We start from the raw sequence: 27,605 nt of genomic DNA, 5'->3' as shown, positions 1-27,605 counted from the left end.
AGCAGACCTTAGTGTGGCCTTCCAGTGTCTGAAGGGGCTACAAGAAAGCTGGGGAGAGACTTCTGAGGATGTCAGGGAGTGACAGGACATGGGGGAATGGATTCAGGATTTAGATTGGATGTTAGGAAGAAGTTCTTCCCCATGAGGGTGGTGAGACCCTGGCACATGTTGCCCAGAGAGGTGGTGGAAGCCCCAACCCTGGAAGTTTTTAAGGCCAGGCTGGAGAGGGCTCTGAGCAGCCTGATCTGTGGGAGGTGTCCCTGCCCCTGGCAGGGGGGTTGAAATAAGATGATCTTCAAGGCCCCTTCCAAGCCTGAAAATTCTATGATTCTCTGAAAATTCTATGATTCTAAAATTTCCACCCCAGTGAGCATCCACAGGCAGGATGAGAAGGTGCTGAAGAACCTGGTCTCAGTACACAGGCTGGGAGAGCTAAAGCTGTGTCCTGGCTCCATGCTGGGTGCAGGGTCCCAGAGCAAAGACACAACCTGACCTTTTGCTGCTGTGGTTCCCGTGGTGGGGTCACACCCAGAGGGGACCCAGTAAGTGGGTTTGGGGTCCAGCTTGAGCCAAAGGACAAAGCTTCCCATGTCAACATCCAGGGAAGCTGAGAGGTTTGGGAGGGGCATGGGTTTCCTCTGCTATTTAGAGATTAATAACACACTGACAGCCAAGTGAAGCATTTTAGTACTGTGTTTACTCATAGATCCTACTATTATCCCATGTAAGCACCCCTGCCTCACCTGTAATTACTCTGACATTTCTCCTGAGAAGTAAAAGGTAAGCTACCATCATTCCCTCCATTTTTTCCAAAGCCTTAGAGAGGCAAAGTGACACCACTGAGTCATGCAGGCTGTGGCAAATGCTTCCAAAAATACAATCCAAGAAAGCAGTTCCCAAATACTTCCTTTCATGACAGTGTTCACCATACAACAGAAAAACCCAAGCTAGAGCAGCAAGTCAAGCACTGCCACCTCCCTTTGTTCTTTCTCATAAAAGCTCCAAAACCTGAAAGTTTAAATGTTCAAAACTGATTTCCTTGCCTCTCTGGTGAAAAGAAGCCATCAAAAAAATGCTCACAAAGGGAAGGGAACCACCAAGCTTCTGCTTGTTCCTGAACCAAGAGAGGGAAGGTAGGGGCCAAGCAGACCCACATTCTGAAGGTATAGCTAAAGGGCAGTTATTGCCACATTTATTCCACATCTATTTATTTTATTAGAGGGAGGAGGCCAAAAACTCAGAAGCCATTCTCACAAAAGATGTCAATACTTTCCCAAGTTCAAGATTCTTGTTTTCCCCATAGGCCACCTGAAAATGCAGCAAGGAAAAACTGTACAGGAGAGCTGAGGGAACAGAGAAGAATGAATTCTCCACAGAGACATCCAGTGCTCTGAATGCACGTCAAAGCTATCAGTTAAATCACTACTGGCCTCATTTTACAAGCTAAGAGGCTGAGAAAGGGCAAGGAATTAAGAATTTATAAAGATAGACAGATAAAAGTTCAGGAGATCTTCAAGAAAAAAACTGAAGAATGGCTTTTTTAGAGATTTGATGAAGTCATTGTTAATAATTTATCCCCCTACAAATTAAGACACCACTAATCAAATGTGATGCCCTTCAGAAATGAAGGACTTGTCTCCCCTGGAAGGCTCTGTAGTACATCCCTCTCTCCCCCACACATTCTGCCTGGCTGCAGTGAGTTATATTTTTAAATCCCCAGCCGAACAACCCAAGAGCCACAAAACCCTCTGATGTCACACAATAAAAGTCTTCAGAGAGCATAGAGTAACTTTCAAAAAGTATGAGGCTTGGAAAGGAGGTCTTGGGTTATTTATCCCACCCTCTGCACAGGCCATGCAGTCCTCTGCCCTTTGACACTTGGGCCTTTTCACAGAACCAAGTCTAAGTAAGCACCTAAGTGGAAGGAGGCATCATATGTGTCTCCTGAGGATTTGTATTTACCTCAAAGTCTCCAAAAGAGGTGACCTGGAGTGGTTTGGGCTCACACTGAAGCTAACTTCAGTTAGCTGTCAGATTCTGCAACTATTTTTCCCTTCCAGGATGCTTCAATCCCATTTTGGCTTCAAGCAGCCAACTTGAATCCTATCTGCTCTGCCCATCCCTTACTGCAGGATGTGACAGTGACAAAACAAGCAAAGGAAAAAACAGTGGTAAAGCTGAGCCCTTCCTCTGAGGTACTTACTGGAGAAGACAGACAAAGGAAACCCTCAGGAAACTGCCATGTACAGGCCAGAGAAAGCAGTTCTACCAACAGTTTTTCTGAAGGTTGTTTTGTTTTCAAGTTGTTCAGTGGTGAAAATTCTTCTGCAATGCTGCTCAAAATCCCTCCCCACTTACCCCTCACTTTCACATCATAGCTTGGGAGTTACACACAACACCTCAGTTCAGGAGGGCAAGCTAGTCCCTGGGAAAGGGATGACAGAAAAAAAAAAAAAGGGAATGAAACCATCTAATTCTCTGTATTCAGATTCTGGAGCTTCCTGCCCCAAATCTGTCAATGAGGTCCTAAAAAGTTGGCAGGGCTTCAAGATCACTCCAAAGCCAAGACAGCAATTTTGTAACATATCAGAAAGAAAACAGAAATATAGCTACCAAAGGGAACAAACACTCAAATGTGCCCAAAATGACAAGTGGAAGAACTCACAGATCAAATTCAGGAGCTTGATATAATAAAAAAAACCAGTGTGAGAGCCCTGGCACCAGCCCCCCAGAGATCCCTCACCAAACCTGTGCTACAGTTCCCTGCATGAAATGGGAAACTTGGGATCTCTCCAGTTCTGCCCCAGCCTCATCACAGGGCTCCAGGCAATCTGAGGTCCCCCCAAAAAATCAGCATCCTCCTTGGACAACATGGGGACAGAGACTTCTATCCAAGATGCTGGGCTGTTCTGAAGCTAAGTTAAGAAACACTCAGGCTGTCCATGCTCATGAGAGTTGCTGGGATGGTTCAGGAGACCCAAGTTTGATTCTTGGCTCAGCTCCCAGACAAGTGCTGTCCTCTGTAAAACAGGGTGAATGACTTTAGTAAGCTAAATACATTAGCTCTGGGCTTACTGTAAAATACTTTTTCCATGACATCAACAACTCCCTGCTTTGAATTCCCTTTGTAAAGCTCTTTGAGCCCTGCTGATAAAAGAACAAAGCTCCCTCCAAGAGGAAGAAGCCTCTGTGAATGTTCTAGCATCTCAGGTGAGCTCTGTCATTTGCAACATGAAGCAACACCACCTCTTTATGCTGTAAACACAACCCAGTTGTCTAGACTGCCATCATTAGAATAAACTCCAACAGCTGTAGCAAGCTTCTGCTTTGGGGAAAATAACTACTTAGGACCTGGGAGCACAAAACTCAGCCAGAGACATTTCTTGGCAGTCCCAGAGCTTAAGGAAAAGGGTTTTCAGCTCAGACCCAGCAGAACAAGTGAAAAGCACCAAGAGCAAGCAGGGCTCTCACAAGAACAAGTCAACTCTAGAAGACCCTCTGGGATGTCATGGCTGGCAGGAACGAGATGGCAAACGTGCTCCCCTCCTGATGTGGTGTATGTTTTATAAGCATGCTTCAACATTTTCAGAACAAATAAGGACAAGTTAAGCTTATGTAAGCACCAGAGCCACTGCCTCCCAGCAGCAGGAGCTGCTATTTCAGGAAGCTGTCTCTTCATTTCATGTTCCTGGCCATCTCATTTGCCTCTTAGTTTTGCGCAGATAATTCAATGACATCCAAGACTGCAGTTATCTCACTTGGCTTTTTTCCCCCAGTTCCACCATGTCTCAAACCACTGCCTCAAACCATCCCAGGCTCCCTGCTCCTCACCAACTCATCTGCAGGGATGCAATGCCACCACTGGAGCAAGCCAGGATGAGAAGGCAGATGCCAGGAGATTGCATCCTCCACCCTCTCTCATACCAGCAGTCCTGCACTCCAAGACCTACCAGCCTCATACCTGCAAAGAAAAGTCAATAAAAGTGAAGCTTTCACAAGGAAGCTGTCACCTGAAGAACCCTGATCCTTGTATTACAAGTTCCCATCAGCATAGTTGAAGAGTTGGCTCTCCCAGGTTATTTAAGACTTCTTCCTGGGTCAAAGAAAGGTGCAATATTTTGTTTTATCATTTTACTCCTCTTAAAAGAGTTATTTGTGAGGGATGGTGGCAGGAATGGCCAATGGCTGCAAATGCAGACCTTTCAGATAGAGGTAGCAACTTAATTCTCCACAGCATCATGAACTGCTGCTCTCAGTTGAGGTTCTGGTGGCTAAGCACTGACACATCAACATCTACCTACTCAGATAGCCACTTCCAAAATCCTGGCTGACCTGGAATGGCCCAGCCAAACAAGTCTCAGATGAAAAGGGACAAGACTGAGCTGCAGGAGAAAGTCTGAGCATTGCAAATGCCCTCCCTACCCTCTAACCAAAGGCATGTGTGGACATCAGGGACAGCAAGGGCCATCATTTCTGTCCAAGCAAACTCCACAATTTCAAGCCCAAGCCTTTAACTTCCCTGCAGCCCCTCCTTCAGTCAAGCACCCAATCTCCACCTGGAGACTCAGAGCTAATAAGCTCTTCAACAAGTGATTGTAATGGTGGATTCCTCTCTTTGACAAACAAATGGTTTCTACAGGTTTTGAATCTACTCAGTTTCCAGCTTTTGATTTCTGCCACAAGGCATTTTTACACTTTTCTCCAAAAGTCATGATACAAATATAGTCCTACTACATTAGAGAGCTACTGCATGTTTTTCCAGCTAATCCTCAGCTAAGTGAGCATTTCTGCACCACCAGACACAGAACACCTTTTGCAGCTTTAAAAATTTTGGCAGCCTCTGGCTATGAATCAAAACTGTCAATGAACCAAAACATGGGATATAAAGTCCCTGAAACCTCCTAATTACAACAACATTTCAAGATAGGAAGCTGCCCCAGTTCCAAGGAACCACCACTGCAAGGGCAAGGGGGGAGCAGAAGGAAAGGAGACAAAACCCAAGACATAGATGTTCACCAACAGAGCACTCTGCACAAACACTGTCAGGGTTTTTCAGGCCAAAAAGAGAAGCAGCACCTTATACACCACTGCCACTCAATAGCATGGGAGGCCTCCTGCCCACAGGGTATACCTTGGACACCCCAAACAAACTAACAATATTCCCCAGGAATTTGTCCTTAAACACAGATGACCACAGAAATGTGAGACAGATTAGGGAGCAAAGCTCATTAAGGTACTGGATGGTTTGCAGAAGCTGCTAAACTTTCCCTGACATAAAGGCACTGTAAATGTGTGTGGTTTCTCAGTGAATCACCAAGCCCTGCAAATATTCAGCTGCTAAAGAGAAATATGGAGATGACCAGGTTGAAAGGAGTGGCATGTTTTAGGTAGCTGGAGAATAAAATCATACCCAACTCCACCCATTGGATTCCTGATGTAACCAGTAAAAAGAAACTGTCTAATGAAACCCAGGATTACCTACTTCCTCAAGAATTATAAATAATCTCTCAATTCCTTGATTTAAACTTACTTAGACTTCGTCCTACCTTGACAAAAGAAAACAATAGGTAAAAGTTGTGTTCCCACATAATAAATTACAGAATGGGCTAAATTACCATATAAGCAGCATTTAAAGAAGGAAATAAAGCATGAAAGCTACACTTATAAAGAGGTCAACACTACAGTTAGGTAGGAACACCAAGACTGGAATCTTTTATGTCATCGAGTTTAGTCAGCAGATCACAACATTAATTTGGCTGCTTGGTTGCCCTCATGGCAATCCATAAGAATATAATTACATGGCACTGGCTTCTGCAGTCTCCTGTCCTACAGACCCCCTCCTACATAATAGCTGCACCACAAAACTCTTCAGGTACAATCTGCCCTTGTCACTGATCCAGGAGCCATGCAATTTCTGTCACTGCTTTTTTCTGTGCAAAAGATTTTCCAATTTATTTGAAGGTATCCCAAACAGTATTAGAAAGGAGAGTCTGGGCCAGAAGGCCTGCAATGCCCCAGGAGTCCAAAGTCCAGTGCACCCCAGCTCTTAGGCTCTGAAGTTCATTCCAATACAGAACTTCCAAAACATTTTCTGAAATTAAGTCCATGTTGATGATACCTTTCAATTCAAAGCTTTTTTTTTAAAACCACACCTGTATGAGTGCACCCTTTAAAACTCAAGCTCTGTCTCTTGGATACAAAGCCACCCCTGAGCTGTACCAGGCACATTTCTTACACCCTGTTAAAGTCCATCAGAACACCACTGTTAGCAGAATGCTGGAGTCCTGGTGGACCTGGTGCAAGCAGGCAGAACCCAAGTGCCAAGAACAGCCCCAGGCTCCAGCTCTGAGGCCAAGCACCACAGCAGCAAAAGCAGCACTCATTAGGTGCTATCTGCATGCTTAGCATGTTGCAGCTTGTTACCTCTGTCACTTGGCTGATGCTTTTTCTGATCAATTCCTCCCACTCATCCTCCGTCATGAAGAGCTTCAGCTCATGAAGCAGCAGAACCTTCTGAAGCAGCAAACAGGCCTGGGCCTGAAAGAGAAAGGGGAGAAGAGACATGAAGCCCCACACTCTTTATTTATGGAAGGTGTCAGCAATTCCAACATCCTGCTGAAGAAAACAGCCAAGCCCAGCATCCTGGGAATGCCAGGTTACAGGTGCTCCATGCCCTCACCAACACACACAAACATCCTCTGGACCCTGGCAGGGTCAGTCCTGAGGACACAGTGTGATGGGGTTTGGTTGGAGGCACATAGAGAAGGTGACTGGAGAGGGCAGGGATGGTGCTGCTTTTAGATTGAGAAGTTAATATCTAAAATATGCTTCAGTAGCTGCTCTGAGAGCATCATTTTCAGTCTCCCAGAGTCTTCAGGCAGCCCTTTGTGTGACTGTAGCCTTTACCACACCCTGATGCAGGCACAAAGAAACAAAAATAAAAGCTGGCAGGTTAGCAAATGCATCATTTCAAAGGAACCCTGGATGGAAACTGCTGTTCAGAGCAGGACTCAGCCTTGCCCTGGAGTCGAGCTGGCTCATTAAGTCTCTCTGTTAACATAGCAATGAAAAGAGTAACCAGTAGAAAACCAACAGTAATCTGCAATCTTCTTTCAAGTCCTTTTCTATTCCAGAATTCCGTTTTTCAAGGCTTTCTTAGGAACAAGAAAAACACAGCAAAGGACAAAAGCAAATGACAGAAATGCACAGAATACAATAATGAGGATCTGTGCATATAGTTCAGAGGGTTTGAAGGGAAAATTTCTGTAGCAGCATGGAGTTTGTGAGCAAATTCTACCCACAGACAAAGAAAAAATGTTGCCCCTAGCTGCAATCCCACAGACCAAAACTGAATGCAGGTATAAATACAAAACTCCCTGGGGATTACATCAAGGGTTAATCTTGTCCAAAGAAAGCAAGGTGCTGCCATTTTTTAACCACACTGAGCAGTTTGCAAAACTCTTTATATCAAAGACACCACTGAGATCAAAAGCCTAAGAGCCCTCAAGAAAAAAATGCAGCCTGGTGAAACCCAGCTTGGCCTTCAGATACCCCTTGGGGTCCAGAGGAAACAACCTGAAAAAACATGCAGCAGGAGGCTAAAGATTGGCCATACAGAACCCACACATCTGGTGCATTTCTAGGGCACTGGTTACTGAAGAACTCAGTGAGGGAAGAGAAGAAATCCCTGGCTTTCCAGAGACCATTCAAAGTTGTAGGCAGGCAAATAGAACACTTCAAGAGGTCTGTGTTTCCTGTACAACATACTCCAGGCTTCTGGGGTGGACAGGACATGGAACATGGGTAATCCTAGCACTGGTATTTGTGTTACAACAGAGTAACATCACACATGTGTCTCAGTTACCTGCAGGTTGCACCAGCACAGCCAAAGAAAATGATCCAACTAGAGCAAGCACTCCCTCCCAAACAGAAATTCTCTTCTTTGCTTGAGGGAGAAAATGCAGCAAGGAACGAGTGAGACTGTGTCAAAAGATTTATGCTGATTTGATGAGAGCACCCTAATGTCATGTTTCAGGCAGACAGGCTTACATATTCCTCGTAATTATGGGGAGGCTGTGCCTTACAGAACTAATAATGGCATGTCTGCATGCATGCACCAAATGGAGGGGAAAGTCACTTCAGTGCAATTACAAAGGGAATGTGACCCTTGGAGTAGATGAAAGGCCATAATTCATTCTGAAATGCTCAGGCAGGGTCATAAACCTCAGGGCACTGTCTCTTCTCTGACAGTTATAAAAGCATTCATCCTCCAAGTGGGTGCAAAGCACAGAGAAGAGCCCTGGTGAGCTATCCTGATAGCACCTTGGCACTACAGATTTGCTCAAGAGGCAAACTGAGGAGCAGACACAAGAGTGATAAGGAATATGGACTGGAATCAGACCAGTCAGCAGTGGGTGGGAGCACTGCAAGGCAGTGAGGAAAAGAACTGGAATTTTCAGAGAATTTTCAGGGTTGGAAGGGACCTTTAAGATCATCCAGTTCTAACCCTAACCCACAGCTCAGGTTGCTCAGAACCCTCTCCAGCCTGGCCTTAAAAACTTCCAGGGTTGGGGCTTCCACCACCTCTCTGGGCAACCTGTGCCAGGGTCTCACCACCCTCATGGGGAAGAACTTCTTCCTAATATCCAACCTAAATCTCCCCTCCTCTAGTTTGAATCCATTCCCCCATGTCCTATCAGTCCCTGACATCCTAAAAAGTCCCTCCCCAGCTTTCAATCAAAGCCATCTAATGGAATGAGGCTCTTCCAACTGCAAACTTTTGCAAACACACACCACTACCATTTAGTGGTGCTCCTGGGACAATACTGGTAATCCTAAAAGATCCTTCAGATATAGAAAAGAGTCACAAAACCCCACCTCTTACCTGTTCTGTGAAACAGAGATTCTAGTGTGTATGTGCGCAAGGAAATGGAGGAGTGCAAAAGATGACATGAATGCAGCATAGGTTTTAAAAAAATACCTTTAAAAAAAACATACATTTGAAAAGTCTGAGCTCCAACACACAAGCCCTCTCCTTGCTGAGCAGTATAAAAAGAATCTTCCCCATACATCACATGTCTAAATTCCTGCTTCTTTCTTACAGCTCCCTCAGAAATATCTGGGACCTGTTTCTAGAGGAGGCACTGACCTTGCACAGCCAACTCCTCTGCACCAAGACTTTGGAAGTGCAGGGCCACACACGGAACATCTTAGGAGGAGCCAAACTACCCCAGTTTGTTAAAATCTTTTGCATCAAGTACTATCAACCCTGATAATTTCTCATAGCCTATCATTTACCCATAACATGCTCGTGATGTCTTTTTTACATGATACAGGGACCAGCTGCACATTCTACCAGAAGCAATTCCAAGTTTGGAGAGCACTCCCACAAAAATTCAACACAGACCTGGAGCTCAAAACTGACCCAGTTCTGCCCCTCTCCCTCCTGCCCTCCCCAGCATCATGGATTTTTAAAAAATGTTTCACAAGCATTTGGCAATATTGGAGGCTGCCAGAACAGTACTGTTCCGAAGAATATCACACAAGATTCTCTGCATTTTCTCAGTGCCAAATCAAGCCTGCTGTGTTCATGACAGCCCTACAAGACAGCCAAATACCATCAACACTTTTTTTTGTCCACAAATGGACAAAAATAGCAGAAGATCCAAAAGTCTCAGCTACCAAACTCTAGTCTGGTTCAGAAGAGAAAATCATCATCCCCCTCACATACGCAATCTCTGAGATGAGAATGTGTGAGTAGAGCTACAAGGAATTGACAGCCGTATTAGAGATTTTCATTAAGGGTGAAGGAGAATGCTGCAGCCCATGCTGTGCCCTGGGAGCCATCCAGTTCCCCCATCAAAAATTTTTCTCCTTAAATGTCAGTTTTTAAAAAGGAAAAGACCATAAAAAAGTAAATAACTAAATAAAAGTGAAGTCTATTCAAGACAGTAGATACATACATACAGCCTCACATGTATCTATCAACAAGGTGACTAAATGAGGCAGAAACACTCATTATCAGTCCACGTGGGAGAAGAAAACCAACAAGAACTGTCTGCAGTGCTGACCCTGTGATTTTCTGCCAAGCTTTGGCAGAAAATTTTTTCTTTCTTCCCTACAATGATTACACAAAATGCCATTCAGTACAAGTGGTCAAGATTTCTTTCTGAAGCAGTCAAGGTGCTCACTGCAGTAACCAAGATCTGCTGGTGATTCCCAGATGTGCTTATTTAGATCCTAAAAAGGAGGGAGAGCTGGCAAGGACAGTCCTTTGCAGTCAAGGACAAGACATGCAGCCTACTTAAAACTGCAAGCAGAAGATAACCCCCTCTACCCATTTTCTTATTGAAAGCAAAGATCTAGCATGGGTGTAGGAGCTGGGTAGGGCTGAAGAGATCTCCCCAGTCACCATCCAGAGGACTCACCATCCAAGTGAGCTGGATGGAGGGGGAATAGATGAAACTGTCTTTCCACCCCTGCAGTTGTGAAAGAGAAAAGCCAAAACCAAACCAAAGATGCAAGGATGCAGAGATTCTGTTTGCAGTGCTGAAGAGGTGAAGGCATCTGGGTTCTTTGGCAAAGAGAAGCACACTGTTAACAAGAAGACACTTGATTCTGCTGTGAAAATAACTTATTTTCTCAGTCCCAAGTGTTTCAGGAGGCTGACTGGAGCTGGCTTTGCAAGCAAGGGAAAAAAGATACCACGCAGACACACTCCTATGAGAAAAAGACACTGAGATGAGCTGTCACCCTCTGCTACCATCAGCTTTGAAACTGAAGATGCGTCCACACTGCAACACCAGGTCAGAGTTTTAACCCAGCCACACTGTCAGGTGATCTCAAAGCAGTTTGCAGGCTACAGCTGATTAACCCTTCCAAATTCCTTTTAGCATTTCCAGCTTACAGGAGAAAAGTGGAATGTTTGACTGGTTGGCCTGAAGCAGATGGCAAGACAGAAATGCCTTGGTAGGTCTGTCCCAGGAGAGCATCTGAGCTCTTTCAGAGCTCCCTGCACTTTACAACAGAAGCAGTGGGAAGTTTTCAAGCTTACCAAGGGCATCAAGATGGATTTTCCCTGCCTCAGGCCCATCATTTTTGCATCATGGCCACAGAATTATGAAGGATGTCATCAGCAGCAACTGCTTCTTTCTCCCCTCCTATACACCAAACAAGAAAATGTTACCTGGAAAATTACAAGTTTGTGCAAGTCAAATTTATTCTTAGAAGAAGCAGCAGCATATCACTGTTCTTGGAAGTCAAGGAGACAAAAACTACACAGGTGATATCACACCACAGAGGTTACTGGTATTTCAGAGCCCTGGTACTTCCCTGCTAGTATAAACCCTACAGCAAAGCTAGATCACAACCTGACCCACCAGCACATCTGATTCAGTGCCAGCAGCACCTCTGATAATCCTCAGCTCTTCCCCAACCCTAGAGACAGGTCAAAAAATAATTGCACATCTAGAAATTCTCACCTATCAAGCCCTTTGGGACTGCAATCACATGAATCACACACTGCATTTGTGACAAATGCTACCAGGAAAGGTGGGGGAAAAGAACATGTGCCAAGATGATCAGAAATTCTAAATAAGCTTTCTTTCAAGTTAAATTGTCAAACTAGGAAATCATTTCCTCAGTCATTTACAGTCTGTTCCATGTTTAAACCCTGCTCCCCCCCCCCAAACCCAAACCCACAGCAAGCTCTGATTAACAGGACTATTGGTTATAGGAGAATAACCTCACCTGTCATTTATGGATTATTCAGAGCATCACAGTCTTCCAATTACTGTCAAAGCTTTAGTAAAAAGAAAACAGACACCATGCAAAGCCATGAAGCAAGTGCCAATCTATCCCATTTCTGCTCCCACCATGGAACTACTCTAAGTTTCCTTGGGGTGGGATGGAGAGAAGGGCTCCAACAGAGCAGTCTGGAGGTTCAGTGCTTTTTTTCATTTCTCTACCACATCTGTTTCATGCATTGGAGCATTTCTGAGCCTATAAGCTACAGGTTTGATTGGCAGGCAGAGTTCAAGTTAGGAACAAACAAGCTTGATCAGAAGGGCAAATTCTGAGAAGTGCTCCCCGTTCTGTACAGCAAATTCATAGCAGCACTTAGAAGCAACTTCAATGCCTGCCATATACATTTGCAAGTCTCTTAACCTGCCCTGACACATTATGATCAGAATTGTGAGACTGAGCACTGCAACACTGGAGGCAAGACAGTCATCTTGGCTAAGAATTGTCAGGACATATTTAACACAGAATTTCAACTTGTGACTTTCTTACAGTCTGCTGATCACAACAGGATCAAGCTGCAAGTTCTCTGGGGGAGGTGAAAAGAGGAAAAATAAAAGTCTCTTTCCTAAGTTGAAGACAAACAAAATAATTGTCCTTTAAGACCCTTAACAAGTATCCTCACTGAACAAGCAGCAAACACCAATTCTTTAAACATACAAAACTCACTGGGAGGCTTCAGATGCAAAAAGTGAGATCCAGACGGGAAAAAGGGGACAGTGATGATAACATATGCAGAACTGCCTGTGCCAGGATAACTGAGCATCTCCTTGATGATTCCTTAGTTTAAAAATGTGCTGCCACTGCTCCATGGCAGCATTATAAATATAATTATAAACCATACACCTACTTTTACCCCAAATTTACCCTACTGTCCCCTCTGATTAAGGGATCCAGGGAGTGCATTTCCTATATCCTGCTCCTGGCTGCTCCTCCAGCATCTTCAGGAGCTCAGAGCCCTGCTGTGCACCACACTGCAGCAGCCAGGCTGAGAAACTCTCCTGTGCTGAGCTGCTGGCTGCAGGGCACCCAGGGACATGGGCACAACACAGTTTTTTTGGCAGCACTGGCACAGCTCCCTGGCCAGCTCACAGCAGGAAAGCTGTGGTACCCTTCACTAGACAGACTCCTGGTGACTGCAGGCAGACAGACAGACCTCCTGCTGGCCCAGGAAAAAAAAACAACAAAAAAACCCCATGAAAATCTCTTCTGCATGATCAGCAGGAGCTAAATTCAATATTTCCTGCTACATTCCAGAGCCTTCAAGCTAATCAATTGGCTCTTTCAAGACATTTCCTCAGCTGGTCCTGACATGGTCCAATATTGCTGTCTGAGGCTGGCAGGACAGCAGCAAGATACAATTTGCCTATCAGAGATGTTGTCTTATCAGATGCCAATTTCCAAACCTGTAAATGTGTCCCTCTTGCCTGCAGGAACAGACAAGGCACCAGAATGCAAGAGAAGTCAACCCCTGCCCATCAACCCCTACCCCCTGGTCCTTCCCTGAGCACTAACACTGTGCTCTGGGCCAAAGGGGAGTTTCCTCCCAGCCCTCCATCAGTCTGGCCTTGCCAAAAAAAAAAAAACAAAAAACCCACAAAAAACCAAACAACCCACCAAATAGGAGATAGATGTGCTCAGGAACAAAATTCTCCTTGCCAAAAAGTGATCAAAACATTCTATTTTAGAGTTGAAATTAAGTTCCTGCAACAAAGGGATGAGACAAACCTTGCAAGGCTTGTTAATTACAATGTGTTAAACATTTTATGTGACACCTAAATCATATTTTACAACCTTGGATGTGAAAGGCAATCTTCCTCAGTGGATGCCCATCAAACACCCTAGACCATCAAGTGCTTGCAATTGTCAGGAAGAGCCAATCTGCACTGCAACCCAGTTTTATGCAAAGATTGGACACCTTCTTTCTTCTTTGTAAAATGCAGATTTCCACAGGTACAGAAGGGATGCTTCCTACCTGGGAACCTTTAAGGAGTCACAACAGCTTGTCTATCACTGCAAATAATGGTCACATGAGGTATTTTGCTCACCTGATCATCATCATGATGAAGACAATCTATTTAGGTCTATTAACAATCCACTCTGTTGGGTTTGTGAGGGGTTTTGTATTAATTTTTATTTCTAAAATAAAATACCAGCTCTCTAGATTCTAGAAACCTCTTGGTAAAACACCTGCAAGGAGGGGAAAACTGAATGCATGGGGTTGTGTGCTACACAGAGATCTTGGCCCCCACTTTGGAAGCTCTTTTGGATTTGAGGTTTTACAACCTTGCTTACTGAAAAAGTACAAAGCTCCCTGGAAGACAATGACTGAGACAAAACTGTAAGGAAATCTCCATCTTTCTAACCACTCCTCCTGACTCCCCTCTCCTTTGTATTTTTATTATGCTTCATCAACCTCTTCACCCATGGTTCAGATGTCCCGCTTTAAAGCAGCAGATGTGGGAAGTTAAAAAATCTATATAATTCTGCTACTGCTCCCAAGGCTCAGATGGGCTGTGGGCTTTGCTGCTACTATTTGTCTGTACTACAGGAAGTTTTAACACATTAGCTGTGCTGCCACATCCTCCTCAACATGAAAACAGCCCTGGCAAGACACAAGCACTTAAACCATCACTTAAATCTGGCTGAAAATGGGGAATGAATGTGCTTCTTCACTGCAACAGGACATTTGTGCCCAGTGTCAGTGGGCACACGTGCAGCTGCTTCCCCCAGCACTGTTCTGTTGGCAGCTGGGAAAAAAGAGGAGGGGAAAAAAACCACAACACTTAAAAAAAAAAGGAAAATAAAAATAATAAAAATCAAAGCTCCCTCCTCCACTCACCACGATCTAACATGTAGTGGTGACAGACAGAAGCTGTTGTGTTGGCAGCTGGGGAAAAAGAGGAGGGGAAAAAAACCCACAACACTAAAAAAACATGGAAAAAAAAGAAAAATAATAAAATTCAAAGCTCCCTCACTCCACTCACCACGATCTAACATGCAGTGGTGACAGAAGTAAGATGTTGTTAGATTTTCAAGGCAGCAGAGATGAATCAGGACACACAGGGAGATGTGACACTGCAGTTTTCCAGAGGACTTAAACCCTGGGCTTCCCTTGGCAGGCTTCCACTTGAGCTGAGGGGTCTGCAGGACACTGGGGGCAGTCAGAAGAAAGAAGATGTAAATAACACCCAAACTCCTGCACCAGGCCTGGCTGATGGTGCTAGAGAGTAGCTTTGAATATTTCATGTGCATACAACAAAGATCCAGCTCACCAGCACTCAGGGCTGGGGAAGACATCATTTACTTGGCGCTCCTCTCACCAGAGGCCACCAGGCAGACCCTCAGGACACAGCAATCCATACAGAACAATCCAGATATTGGGCTGCTGCTTTGGGTGAGCACAGAGATTCATTTCTCCCAGGGGTAACCACTACAATCAGAAAGGCCAATTCAGTCTAATGTTTCCCTCCAAAAATAAAGTCAATATCTTATTATCCTAAATTCTTGGAGAAAATAAAAAAAAGCCATAATTAAGTGAGCCATGAGAACAGGGGATAAATCAGGATCAGAACACAGATGAGTGACCACGGGCACTGATGTTTTTTTGCTCTTTCTGTAATTACAGGAACTGAAACCCTGGTGGGATATTGGTAACCACAGCATATAGACCATAGGAGACAAGGAACAGCAATGGATCCTGTGCAATGCACTCCCCCTTCCTGCATTAAAAATAATAAGCAGAAAATATGCTCCATTTCCCTCTCCAAACACACTTTTCTCCAAGTTAAGACTAAGCCACAATTTTAAAAAAAATAAATCTAAGACAACTTAAGTTTCTTAGAATGTCCTGTTTATTTTGCAGCATTTCCACTTTGCTTTTACATGTTCCTCAGTTGAAACACCATAGCAAGAAATGCTCTTTTGTTAAGAGATGAAAGCAAAGATTCTCACAGAGCATCCCAGTAGCTCAAAGAAACATTACCAAACATCAAAGAAACCTCTTGCAGAATCACCTGGGCACTACCCTTCCTCTCAGTGCTGGCTTGCCTCTTACCAAAAAACCAACAACAATCCATTCCCAAAGCTTTCACCTTTGCCCATTTTTACCTTGCACACATATAACATTATATTATCAAACATCAAGAAGAAGAACATACCTCAGGTTACTTGTACACCTTGAGCACTTCGGGACCAAACCCAAAATTGTCCCCTCCAGTTCTTCACCTGCCTGCTCTTCCCAACACTTCCTAAGGCAAAGACCTCCTCTGGAAAACAAGTCAGTTTTCCTCAGTTCAGGAGAGACATGCAAACAGGATTTTCTTCAGGCTGTTCAGAAGGCAGCTATGCATAATGCAGCCTACTTAAAGTGACTTTGCTGAAGTCAATTTTACTAATTTAGGAGATTTAAGAGCAGCATGCAGTAAAAAAAAAAAAAACAAACCCCAGCCATGTTGCCCAAGGCACGTGTGCCTTTTAGCTGCTGTCTCTGATTCACTAGGACCAGTCTTGATGTTGCAAGGACAAAGGTTTTCATCTTTTGAGAACATTTATCAGCAGCTAATGAGAAATTAGAATTCCAATTCCCCCAAACGTCAAGCTATTGAAGTTTAGCTTTCAAACATTATGAAATAAAAATAAAATAAAAAAAAGAGTACTCGCAAATCAGTAGAAATTGGTAGCTTTGGAACATTGAAATAAATAGCATTGCTAAGAAGGAAAAAAGAAAAAAAGGTTTGGAAATTGCACTGGGTTGAGCTTTGTAGATTCATCAATTAGAATGCTTGCCAGGCAGACCTTTTCATTTTGCAGAATCCACTGTGAGAAGCCCCCTGAGATGAGAGACTGTACATTGCCCCTTGGGGAAGAGGGATCTGGCTCAAGACCCTAGGAGGCTGCTGAGAAATCCTGCTCAAAAACCAACCCCTTTTCTTGTGCTTTAACTTTTGCAGTGTGGCATTTTAAACATGCAAGGGGAAGCAGAACCAGAAGCAGCCAAATCCTACCTTCCCCAAATCCTAACAAAATAGGACCTACCACTTTCTATACAAACTCAAGAATGTCCTTGTCAGTGAGCAGAGCCCAAGCTGGCAGCTCAGTTCAGGCTGCAGAAGCTCTCATCTTTCTTCACTTGCCAACAAAAAGACCCTTCCAACACACTGGTACTCTCCAACCCAAGATCCAGTAGCAAGAAACCCTCACCCAAAACTCCAACAATTCTATCAGACATTTTAAAAAAAGTTTTGTGGCTTGAATACAGCTTGAGCCATACAACAAAGCTAAGTCACCAATCCCAGCACCACCACAGACATTTCTTCCCTCCTGTTTTTGTTATGCTGTTAGAAAATACAAGGCAGTGACCTTGCCTCCAAGCAAACTCTTCCCATTTTCTCTACACAAACATCTCCTCAAAGTGTCCCAAGGGGAGATGGTTGTCAGGCTGAGCAGAACACACTTGGGTGGTTCACTCTCTTTTTAAAATCTATCATCTCCCATCTCCCTAGGTGTCAGATGGCAAGGTTCATTTAGCTAGGAAATTCCTCAAGGCTTGGAAAACATCAGTGCAATATGGTAGATCTCTAAGCCCAGCAAGTCCCACTGGAGATGCAGGGATGTTAATGCTCAGTCCCCATCCTTGGTGGCTCTTGCAGCAGCTGTGTCTAGAGGAGAAACTGAAGCATATGTGAGCTTTTAATATTCTTATTTCTTCCTAGCAACAGACTACAGTGTTTCCTCCATTACTAAAGATTTGCTACATCACCATCAACACAACCAGCAGCAAGCAGAGCAACCAGAGCCCCTACCTCCAGAATCAGAAGCGTATGTAGGAGATTTTTTTATGTTTTGTTTGTATGAGGGAATATAAAGACTGAGACTGTAACAGGGGCAGTTTCTCTGTGCCAGTCAATAATGCCTGGAATTGTTATGGATCTGTACCATGACAATGCAGGCATCTATCTGCCAGACACTTTTTGCAAAAGACAGTTAAAAGGCACCAAGGAAATGCAACAACAACAAAAAAAGACACAATGGAAAAAAACCAAAACCAAAGAGCTTACCAGCACACATGATGCTCCAAAGAGAGCCTGCCAGACTCAGGGGGCATTTCTTTCACTGAAATCCACCACAAGCACACAAAAGTCCTTGATGCAAACACAACTCAAAAATCATGCCATGGCATTTCAAGCACTCAGCTTAAATGCAGTCAGGAGGACCTGAAATATTTAAACAGATCTTTAAAATTTTCAACCATCTCACACAAATCAGAGGAAAGGGAGACAGCAGCTGGCTTATAAAGCAGTTCAGCAGAAAGGGAAACATCTTAGTATGGCATCAGACACCTTTCCAAAGAGTATCAGAGACTATTTATAGATGTTGTGTATGTTCTCTAATCCACCAAAGGTAAATAGTTTCTTTGAGCTCTCCCAGGGCAAGAGAAACTCTCAGAAATGAAAGGTTGGATGCAACATCCACATTCCCAAGCATCCTAAAGGCCTAAGAATTAAAAATCTCTGCCCAAAATGGCAAAGCACTCTGGCCCTGACCCAGCAAAGCATTTTAAGCATTCAATGTTTCCCCTTTGAGTTCAGAGGGACAGTTTACATACCTAGAGATAACCACATGTCACAGGGCATATAGCTCAAAAATGTGCAAGAGCTCACCAGAGTTGAGCTTTACCTTGCAAAGCACAGCCTCTCCTTGACCATCTCCTTACACAAAACAACCAGGAACAGATACTGCCTGGAGTTCAAAGCATGTCAATGGGAAATACATTTTCCAGCTGCAAATAACTTCTCTTCAATGAAGAAGGGTGCATACCAAGCAGAGGAAGATAAAAAGGAAGAAGTCTGAGGGCACCAGCCATTGTTAAGACTCTGTCCCCCAAGAAGCTGTCACTGCCTGTGGGTAACTCAACCTCTGAAGCTCTACTCACCTCAGACAGACCCTGGGATGAGCCCTCCCCCCAGTGTCAACTCTACAGAGGACACAGACACAGTGTCCTACCTCTGCCAAGGGGATGGAGGATGCTCTGCACCTTCCAGTCAGTGCTTTGCTAGCATCAGCAACTCAGTTCTCTGCTGGGAAGGAGGTAAAGCTGGACTGGGTGCTGGTACCTACCTGGGAGGTTTATTTTCCTTCATAATTAGTAACAGCTTATACTGAATATTCCATAGCAAGTCTTTCCTGTACCACCTGCTGGAAACTGTGAGAACAGAGGCAAGGAAGGGTGCATTACTGCAGTGATGCCATTCATCTGTTCTCAGCAGGAGGAGCAGCACTCCCACACACACATGCAGAGGGGTGCTGGCTTCTGAGGCTTTGCTCTGCTTTTAACTGTTCTTGCTACATGAAAGTTTAATTACTTTTAAGTTAGATATTTACACAGAAATAGCTTGTTCAGAAGGATAACTGTCAAGCAGCCAAGACTTTTGGCAGGACTTGTGATCATATTTTACCCTTCTGGTGATGGCAGCTCTGGCACAGGATTGCTCGAGTTCTGTAAAAATTAATGTCTATATACGTTTGATCCCTTTGGGGAGACTGCCAAAGCACCAAGATTAAATTAGCAACTTACCTAAAATACACTTTCTATTAGATAGATCTTAAAGGGTTCCTTGTCACAGACTACTTTATAAAAACACATTTTGAAATATTTAATCGACATAAGATGACATTTTGAACTCTGTCTCAGTGCCCATTCTCATCTCCACACTAAGTTAAATGACTTTTATTAGTTTCATGACAGCTCTCTCTGTGCTTACATCAGCTTTTGCAGAGCTGTAGCCAAATTAACAGAAAATAAACTTCACTTGATGGACAAATATAGCATCATCATGATTCCAGCTACTGCAACATCCTTAAGCATTAGAGCTTTAAATGTAAATAAGAAGAAATAGATGCAAGCTACAACCAAGGGAGGTTTAGGAATGGGTATCAAGAAACATTTTTTCACTGAAAGGGTTGTCAAACATTGGAATAGTCCGCCCAGGGCAGTGGTGGAGTCTCCATCCCTGAAGTATGTGTGACCTGGTTCTAAGGGACATGGTTTAGTGCTGAGACTTACTGTTGGCCAAAGGTTGGACTGGATGATCTTGAAGGTCTCTTTCCCAACCAAAGACATTCTGTGGCTCTGTATCCAAACTGATGTCTGACCACAGTGAAAAAATAATTGCAAAAGGCTTTTAGTAATTTGTGTTGAAATGTACACTCCTAGTGCCTTTCCCAAGGAAAAGAACAAGGGACAGGTACCAAATCATTACCTAAACCCTAAGAAAAAGCTACAGCCTGAGAGTACTCTAAAGTGTCTGCCAGTACAAGTGACACAGTGACAACACCTGACTCCTGGTAGCTGGGGGTGTTTCATTTAGTGGTCTTCCCTTCCCAACTGGTTCCAATCCATTGGTCAACCAGAAGTATTTCCCCAGGGAAAAGCATGCTTGTTCAAACCACATCCAGAGATGCTTCAGCCTGTTTCCAGCTCACAGAGCTCTGCTGAAGCCTGGGTACTGCAGTGCAACCAGCAACACCTCTCCTTCTTCACCTGATCCTCAGACTAAAAAAAAAGTAAGTTTTTAGGGTAGAAGCATTAGTTCATGGACTTATCCAGTCTTCTGGCAGCCCCAGCAGGAGTGAGAATGAGGGGAAAAGCAGTGCAGGAAGAACCTCAGCACAATAAAAAAAACACCAGAGGGACAGCCCAAGACTGCCCAGAGTGGGGAAGGAGGTGTTAGTGCTCATTGTTCTGATGCTGCTAAAAATAAACCAGGGAAGACATTCCCCACCTAAGGCCCAGGAGGGTTCTGGTATGTAGCTGAATCATTAAATTAATACATCTTGATCCCTGCTTTACGTTCACCAGCACAGGCCAAAAAACAAACAAACCCCCAAGCCTTTTGTCTGTATGAAGAAGAATGCACCCCCTGAACAAGGCATGAGGAAGTAATGTGAAGGTCAAGATCTCCTGGAGAACAATTGTGGTAGTAAGATCAAATTGAATGAGAAAGGAGGAAGTGAAAATAAGCTCACACACACACCACCTCTTTTATAAACAGAATTCAAGAGAATGTGTCTGGTGCTTGGGAAGCTGACAGCAACATCCTTACTCAACAAAACAGCAAAGCCTCCTCCACCTCTCAGTACCACACACACATTCTGCTGGCTCACTGCAAGGATTTGCACTGCCAATGCAAAATCTGTGCCAGGAGCTTAATGCAGTGTATTAGCCACCAGGTCAACTCAAAGGTGTAGCATGAGCTCTCTTTCTGATGATCTGGCATTTTCCCATCTCACTCTTAAATTGAAAGCTACCTCCCCAGCTGTCCTTCAGACCTGAGCTGCTTAGAGCACAGATATGTATGCAGGTATGCATGTGGGCATGGGATCAGCTACACTTCACTGAGGTGTAAGCACCTTCTCACTAAGAAAAAGCTATCAAATCTCTCTGTATGTATAAAAAAGATTGTGATGTGGGCACTGGTTCCATTTCCTCCCACTGACAGCATTTCTGCTGGCCATCACAGAACTGACAAGGTCCAGTGGGACTGATTTTCAGGACCTCAGTCTTTAGAACTGCCTCCAAGAAGCTGGATTAGACCATCCAAAAAATGTCATTCTTCACCACCTTTTCTTTTTTGCTTGCAGCACTTCCCAGGCACTAAAGATCCTCTTGGAAAACTTCACTGTAGCTGCTTACAATCTAGTGATTTTATCTAGTTACTACTCACTTCTTTCTACAGTAGACAGCAGTGCAGGAACCCACCACAGGCATGAGGCAGGCCACATTCTGAGGAGAAGACAGTGCAGCTTTAAGTTATATGTTGGTTTAAATTATACAGATGGGAAAGCAAGGATGAGCAAGAGTTTAGGAGGAAGACTGCTACTGTAGTGTATCCATGTAAGAAAAACAACCCACCAGCAAAACTCACCAGATTTTCTTCATCCAAACAATACTGTGTCCAGTTTTGAAAAGTCTGGAGCATTTTAACTTGCCAGCAGGCACCTTGGGGCCAGCAGTCTTTCTTCTTCAGCTCCACACTTCAAGAAAATGGAAAGCTGGAAAATAGGCCAGCTAACAGGTAACACAATTCAAAGCACCAGCTGCCAGTCACAGAATCACAGAATGTTTAGGTTGGAAGAGAGCTCCAAGATCATCCAGTCCAACCTTTGAGTCAGTCAAAGTGCATTTCAACTGCATCCTCACAAAAGGTGAGAAGTCCAACTCAGGTGCATGAATTGTCTGTCACGAGGAGACTTTGCAGATCCACTGTCAGATCTTCATCTTGTACCTTTCTGACATTTGGGTTAAAGAGGTATTTAAGGAAATCCAGGTGGGATAACAATCTCCCTTCCCTGGTCAAGCACACTTCCTTCCCCTGCTCCACAATGACACCCATCTCTTCAGCTCTTTCCTTTTCCAGGGACACTGCTGTGCTGCTGTCTCCTGCAGGCACCCACAATGCAGGAGTAATATCAGGGGAACAGAATTTGGCCACATGTACAAACTTCAGTTTCAAGCTCAGTAAGACCACTGCAAATTCACTTCTCCAGTTTACAACGTGTTAACAGGCTGAGCTTACTGCTAGGAAAAGCCACCAACCCAACCACTGTGAGCCAGGCTTAAAACTGCCTTAAGAGCTCTCACTTCCCAAACTCTGTGCATTTTATCTCACAAATGACTTTAGAATGAAGCTGAACAACCTTACTGCTGCTCCAGGCATGTAGGAGCAGTGGCAGAGGAAAAGGACTGACTTGATGTCAGCCACACTAAAGCTTTTGTTCTAGAGCTTCTTCTTTTTTTTTTTTCTATTAAGCTTTACAAGATGCACCCTCTGATAAACCTGCCTTTAGCTACCTTCCTTATCTACAGCTATCACACAGGCCAAAGAAATGAACCTCCCAGAAGAGCAGATAGCTACAAACACCTCTCTTTACAGACACAACACTGCTGCTGAGGGTTCCATATTCTCTGGGATTTTGGAGGTGAGAGAGGATGGGCAGAAAGGCTGCAGCAACCCAAGACTGAGCTGGATCAGCTCAACTATCAGCTACAGCCAGCAGTCCCCACAGACAAACTCTGCTTTCCAGTATTTTCCAGTCTACAGAAGCCATAATTTCACATTAACAAACATCACTATTTTCAGAAACAAACCCCAGCTTTCACCCAGCCACTCCTGCCCCTCTACTCACTCTGAAAAAGCTCAGTGAATAACCAAAAGTAGTTTTAAACACAGCAAAAGGGGAAAAAAAGGATGTGAGCAAGGGGAAGGTATGTTTTCAGCCAAATCATCCTCATGTCCATCTTGCAATGCAACTGCATAAAACACTTGGGCAGCAGACAGCCAGCAAGGTCCTCAGGGTCAGGACAAGTGGCTGGGGCTGGAGAGCCCAGGGTGCTCCTCTCAAAACCACTGCCAGCTGAGCAGCATCACAACAGCTCCTGCCTTTCCTGGAGGATCTGTTCTCAGTGACAACTGCCCAGAAATCGAGTTTGACACTGCAGCAGCCAACAAGAGCAGGCACTAGAAGATTTCACATGGAGTCTGGGTGTGCTGTCTCTTGACAAAAGCCTGGCTAGGTCCAGGCTTGCTGAGCACGCAGGAAATGTTGCTGCAATTCACCTCAACCAGGTCAGTCCAGGGCCACCAGTGATCCACTTGGGCTTTACACCAGAGGGCCCAGACAGAACAGAGATCCCTGATGTAAAAGCTGGACATGTACATACCACCTTGCCTTAAAAGTATTCAAGGAGCAGTGTGGCTGAAAGGTGGAACAGCCCCCCTGCCTCCATGCTGCACCCACAAATTCCCCAGAGCTCAGGGTGAGGAGGAAGGAGAAAAAAAAAACAAAACAAACAACAAACCACCACCTTTACATCTTCCTCCTCCTGAACCACTTTTCCTTTTGTGCAAACTTACTAAAAAACTCAATTTTGAAGGTGCATCCCCTTCTCCCACCCCCTGGGAAAGGACTCCATCCAAAGCCAGCTGGGCCAGTGGCCAGCAGCCCTGTCGGGCCAGAGCCCAGGGTTCATTACCAGCCCCCCAGCCAGCATGGCCCAGAGGACTCCCTGCCAAAGGTATCTGCAAGGCCAAGAAGTCAAAATCACAGTGGGGTCAATTGTTCATCCAGAGGCAGCAGGCCCAGCCAGCACCATCAGCATTAATAACAGGAGTGTCAGAAGGGGAATGAAGCCTCAAGTCTCTGGGACTGTGCTAGTTTAATAACTGGACACTCAGATTCAGGGGCTGAAAATAGGAGACTGCTTGCCTCTCTGGCCAGCCCTGATGGTTAAGTCAGGGTATCAGGAGACCCTTTGTGTCTTCAGGACTGAGTTAGGACAGCTGCTGGTAGCTGAGCCCCTTTACTTCACTTGCTCAAGGGCTGCCAGAGGCTGCAGAGGGCTCCAGAGATGTTATACCCACTGCTTTACCCCCTAGGATACCACCAAAGCACATTTGCACTGAGAATCAGTGGGAAAATTCAACTGAAAACCTGGCAAATTGGACCCTTGATGATTTCAGAATTCCTAGAAAGGAAGCAGTCTGCAAAAAACAAAACAAAGCACGACTCCAGGCTGTGTGGGTCTCCCCCACACAGTGCACTGCACATCCTCCCCTACTCCTCCCACCCCCAGATAAATAGGGTCTGGAAACAAAGCTTGAGCAGATAAATCTGGAAGCCCAGAGTTATCAAAGAAGGACAATGCTATTCCCTGTGGGGAACCAAATACCAGATAAATGAAGCTGTCTGCTTGAGATGCTGCTCTTGGTCTCCTGAGGGTGGGATCAAGTACGTGCCTAGTAATTAATTTGTTTGTTATTTGTGTAACACATCCTTATTTCTACCCACTGAAATTACTAATGCCTTAATTCACCTTTTTTTTTTTTTTTGTAGTTGTCTTGTTCACATCAGAGCCTTTTCTTTTGGGTAAAAGAGCCTGAAATGCAGTTTTCACTGACAATGTAAAGCAGCCTTACTGTTAACACATCCACTCCAATGATCAGAAACAATAAAATGGGTATTTCTGGAACAGAAAGATTACTCCAGGATGCACTTCTGCAGGGACAGATGCATGTTACAGCTGGGGGATGGGAAAGTTTGAGACACAGTGCTTGTGGCCTGAGGGTTTTGGTGGAAGGCACCCCAGCTGCAGAGAAAATCCCAGCCAGGATTCCCTGCTCATGCAGCAGTGAGCTGTGCAGTCACCCTGCAATGTTCTGTAAGGCTCTGTTAATTTTGTGTTAGGCACATTCAACTAAAGCATCAAAAAATCTGATCTATAGTACAGGTGGTTTTAAACTAGACACAGAAACACATGGCCTAGAAAAGGCTCAGAAGAGACACAAGCAGCTGACCTGGAGTAAGCATTAGGTGGCAAGGATTAGAATGGGCTACATTAAAACAGGAACATCTCAGCAATAAGAAAGTAACCAAGGAATAAGTCACTGAAGGAATCTAAACTTAACCCTGAAAGCTGCAGGCAGTTTCTAAAAGGAGATGCTACCAAAGCACCCCAATGACTGGGAATAAATAAACTTCCACAACTACAGTTACACACCTGAAGCATTAAGGAAGTATTTCCAAAAGCCCCCAAGAAGCCCACTTCTCAAAACTGGGCAACCACAAAGGCAGAAAGCAGCATATTAAGCACCATCTGAGCTGCCACGATTAAATTACTTCTCCAGCTGACTATTTAATACAGCTTTGTTTGTTTGCTTGCTTGCTTACCTGCTGATGTTGCCTGGCTCCTGCTGTGATAGATTTGACAAGAGTATCTACTAATGGCTTACACATGATCTGTAACAAAGAAAGACCCAGTCTCTTATTAGTGGTTTGCTGACAGACAGGTTTGTTTTTCAAGCAAAACAGTCTAGATTTTACACAGCTTCTTGAGTGAGATGAAAATGTTACAGGAGAAAAGTGCCAGAGAATCAACAGTTTACTTGAAATCAACAGCTTTGCTCATACCAGCCTAGAGTGAAATCTTGATCAAAACAAAATCAGCAGCAAAACTTTAATATTAGAAAAATCAGGCAAAGATTTCATCTCCTGTGATCTGCCTGGTTCCTGATTGATGACTGCATCTGCCTGATACTTTATGTAGGCAGTTCACTTCAGAGAAACACTCCCAGAGGCAAAGGAGAACATGCTGAGTTAGACTGGAGAACATCAGAGCTTGGAGTGACCAGAAACAAGTGTGGCAGAAGAAAATTCCCCTTGGAGACAGGTTACCTTAAATCTGGCCCCTGACACAAGTCTTGATCAAAACAACTTCTAGAGGAGGAAACCTTGCAAACCTTGCTCATCCATTTGTCTTGAATACTGGTGAAAAATTAGGGCTTCCCAAGCTATGCTTTAAAGAGCAGCCTTCTGTTCACCTGCATCCTGGGAGTGTTCAGCCTGGAGATAAAGGAGGCTCAGGGGAGACCTTCCTGCTCTCTATAGCTACCTGGATGGGGGTTGTAGTGAGGTGGGTGTCAGTTTCCTCTCCCAAATAACAAGGATGAAATAGCCTCATGTTGCACCAGTGGAGGTTTAGATTGGATATCAGGAAAAATTTATTCACCAGCATTGGAACAGGCTCTTCTGCTCATTGGAACAGTGCAGGGATGTGGCTGAGTCACCATCCCTGGAGGGATTTAAAAGATGAGTAGATATGGTGCTGAGGAATACGTTTTATGGGTGGACTTAGCAGGTTGGCAAGTTGGACTTGACCTTAAAGGTCTTTTCCAATCAAAATGTTTCTGTGACTGTCCTATTCTCCATGCAGTATCCCAGTCCAAACCATTAACAAGATCCTGGCCTTCTGCAAGTGTTGCTATCAAAACACAGAGAATTGAGCAGGCAAAGATCCTAGGAAACCTTGCAGCAGTTTTAAAAGCCCATAAAAAAAGTGGGAAAGTTTCTCTCCCTCCTTCCCCCAGCATTCCAAGTGTCCTCTGGAGCCAGCAGGAGATGCCACACAGTCAGCAGTGCTTACCGGGAAGCGTTTGAAGAGATCATGGAACATGGAGCACGTGAGGGCACTGTTCCTTTTAGTCAAGAAGTGTGTCAGTGCTTGCTGATATATTCCAGTCACCCTCTCCAGATCCAAACAACCTGTGCTCAAAAGCTAGAGAGGAAAAAAAACAGAACAACAACAAAAAAAAGCTCCATTGAGACACAAGGATGAACCACTGGAGATTCTATACACCCAAAACTGGACATTCCTGGGTAGGACATGGGTCTACAAGCTGCAACCCAGAACCATGAAGAAACAACCAAGTGGGTCCCAAACATGCTCCCCCCAGTATCAACAGTAGTATAAGCACATACACTGCCTACAGGATAGTGTGGAGTGTGGGGGCTGTGCTTCCAGGTTTGTGCTGGCCATGTCTAACACACAGCAGGTTCACAGAGCACTCAAAGATCAACTTGCAGCAGCCATGCTGTTCATGTGATGTTCTCACAGCTAACCTGAATCTATAGGTATCAATGTATGTAGATACCCAGAGCTATGTGCACTTGGCAGCTATGGCCTGGACCTCCTGGTACCCAGCAGACAAACCCCAACTCTGATAGGATCCAGCAGTCACAGAACTGCATAAACACTCCAACATCCCCCTCTGCTGGGGAACAAGACCTGCTCAGCATCTACACCAACCCCACGGGGCTGAATGGAAAGCAAAGTGCTTGGAGCATCCTATCCCAACATTCCTGACTCTCCTCATATTGCCAGGGAAGCACAGCTCTCTGGGAGGAAAAAAACCACTAAGGCCCAGGAGGTCAAAGCTGTGAGCTTCACAATGGGCCTTTTGCAAAAGCTC

At 44.6% G+C, this 27,605-nt stretch overlaps 1 protein-coding gene across 1 annotated transcript in view; it reads right to left on the bottom strand.

Annotated features, from left to right (window-relative positions):
* Positions 1–27,605, bottom strand: part of MYBBP1A (MYB binding protein 1a) — a 56,901-nt gene that overhangs the window by 9,299 nt on the left and 19,997 nt on the right. Inside the window, exons 22-24 of the mRNA XM_030462529.1 lie at positions 26,780–26,911; positions 25,528–25,596; positions 6,424–6,537 (exon numbers count right to left, since the gene is read on the bottom strand). Of these exons, the coding sequence (XP_030318389.1) occupies positions 6,424–6,537; positions 25,528–25,596; positions 26,780–26,911 (315 nt within the window). The remainder of the gene's footprint in view (positions 1–6,423; positions 6,538–25,527; positions 25,597–26,779; positions 26,912–27,605) is intronic.

Source organism: Calypte anna, chromosome 19, assembly GCF_003957555.1.
Source record: "Calypte anna isolate BGI_N300 chromosome 19, bCalAnn1_v1.p, whole genome shotgun sequence".
NCBI lineage: Eukaryota > Metazoa > Chordata > Aves > Apodiformes > Trochilidae > Calypte > Calypte anna.
This window is presented reverse-complemented; position numbering and strand designations above follow the sequence as displayed.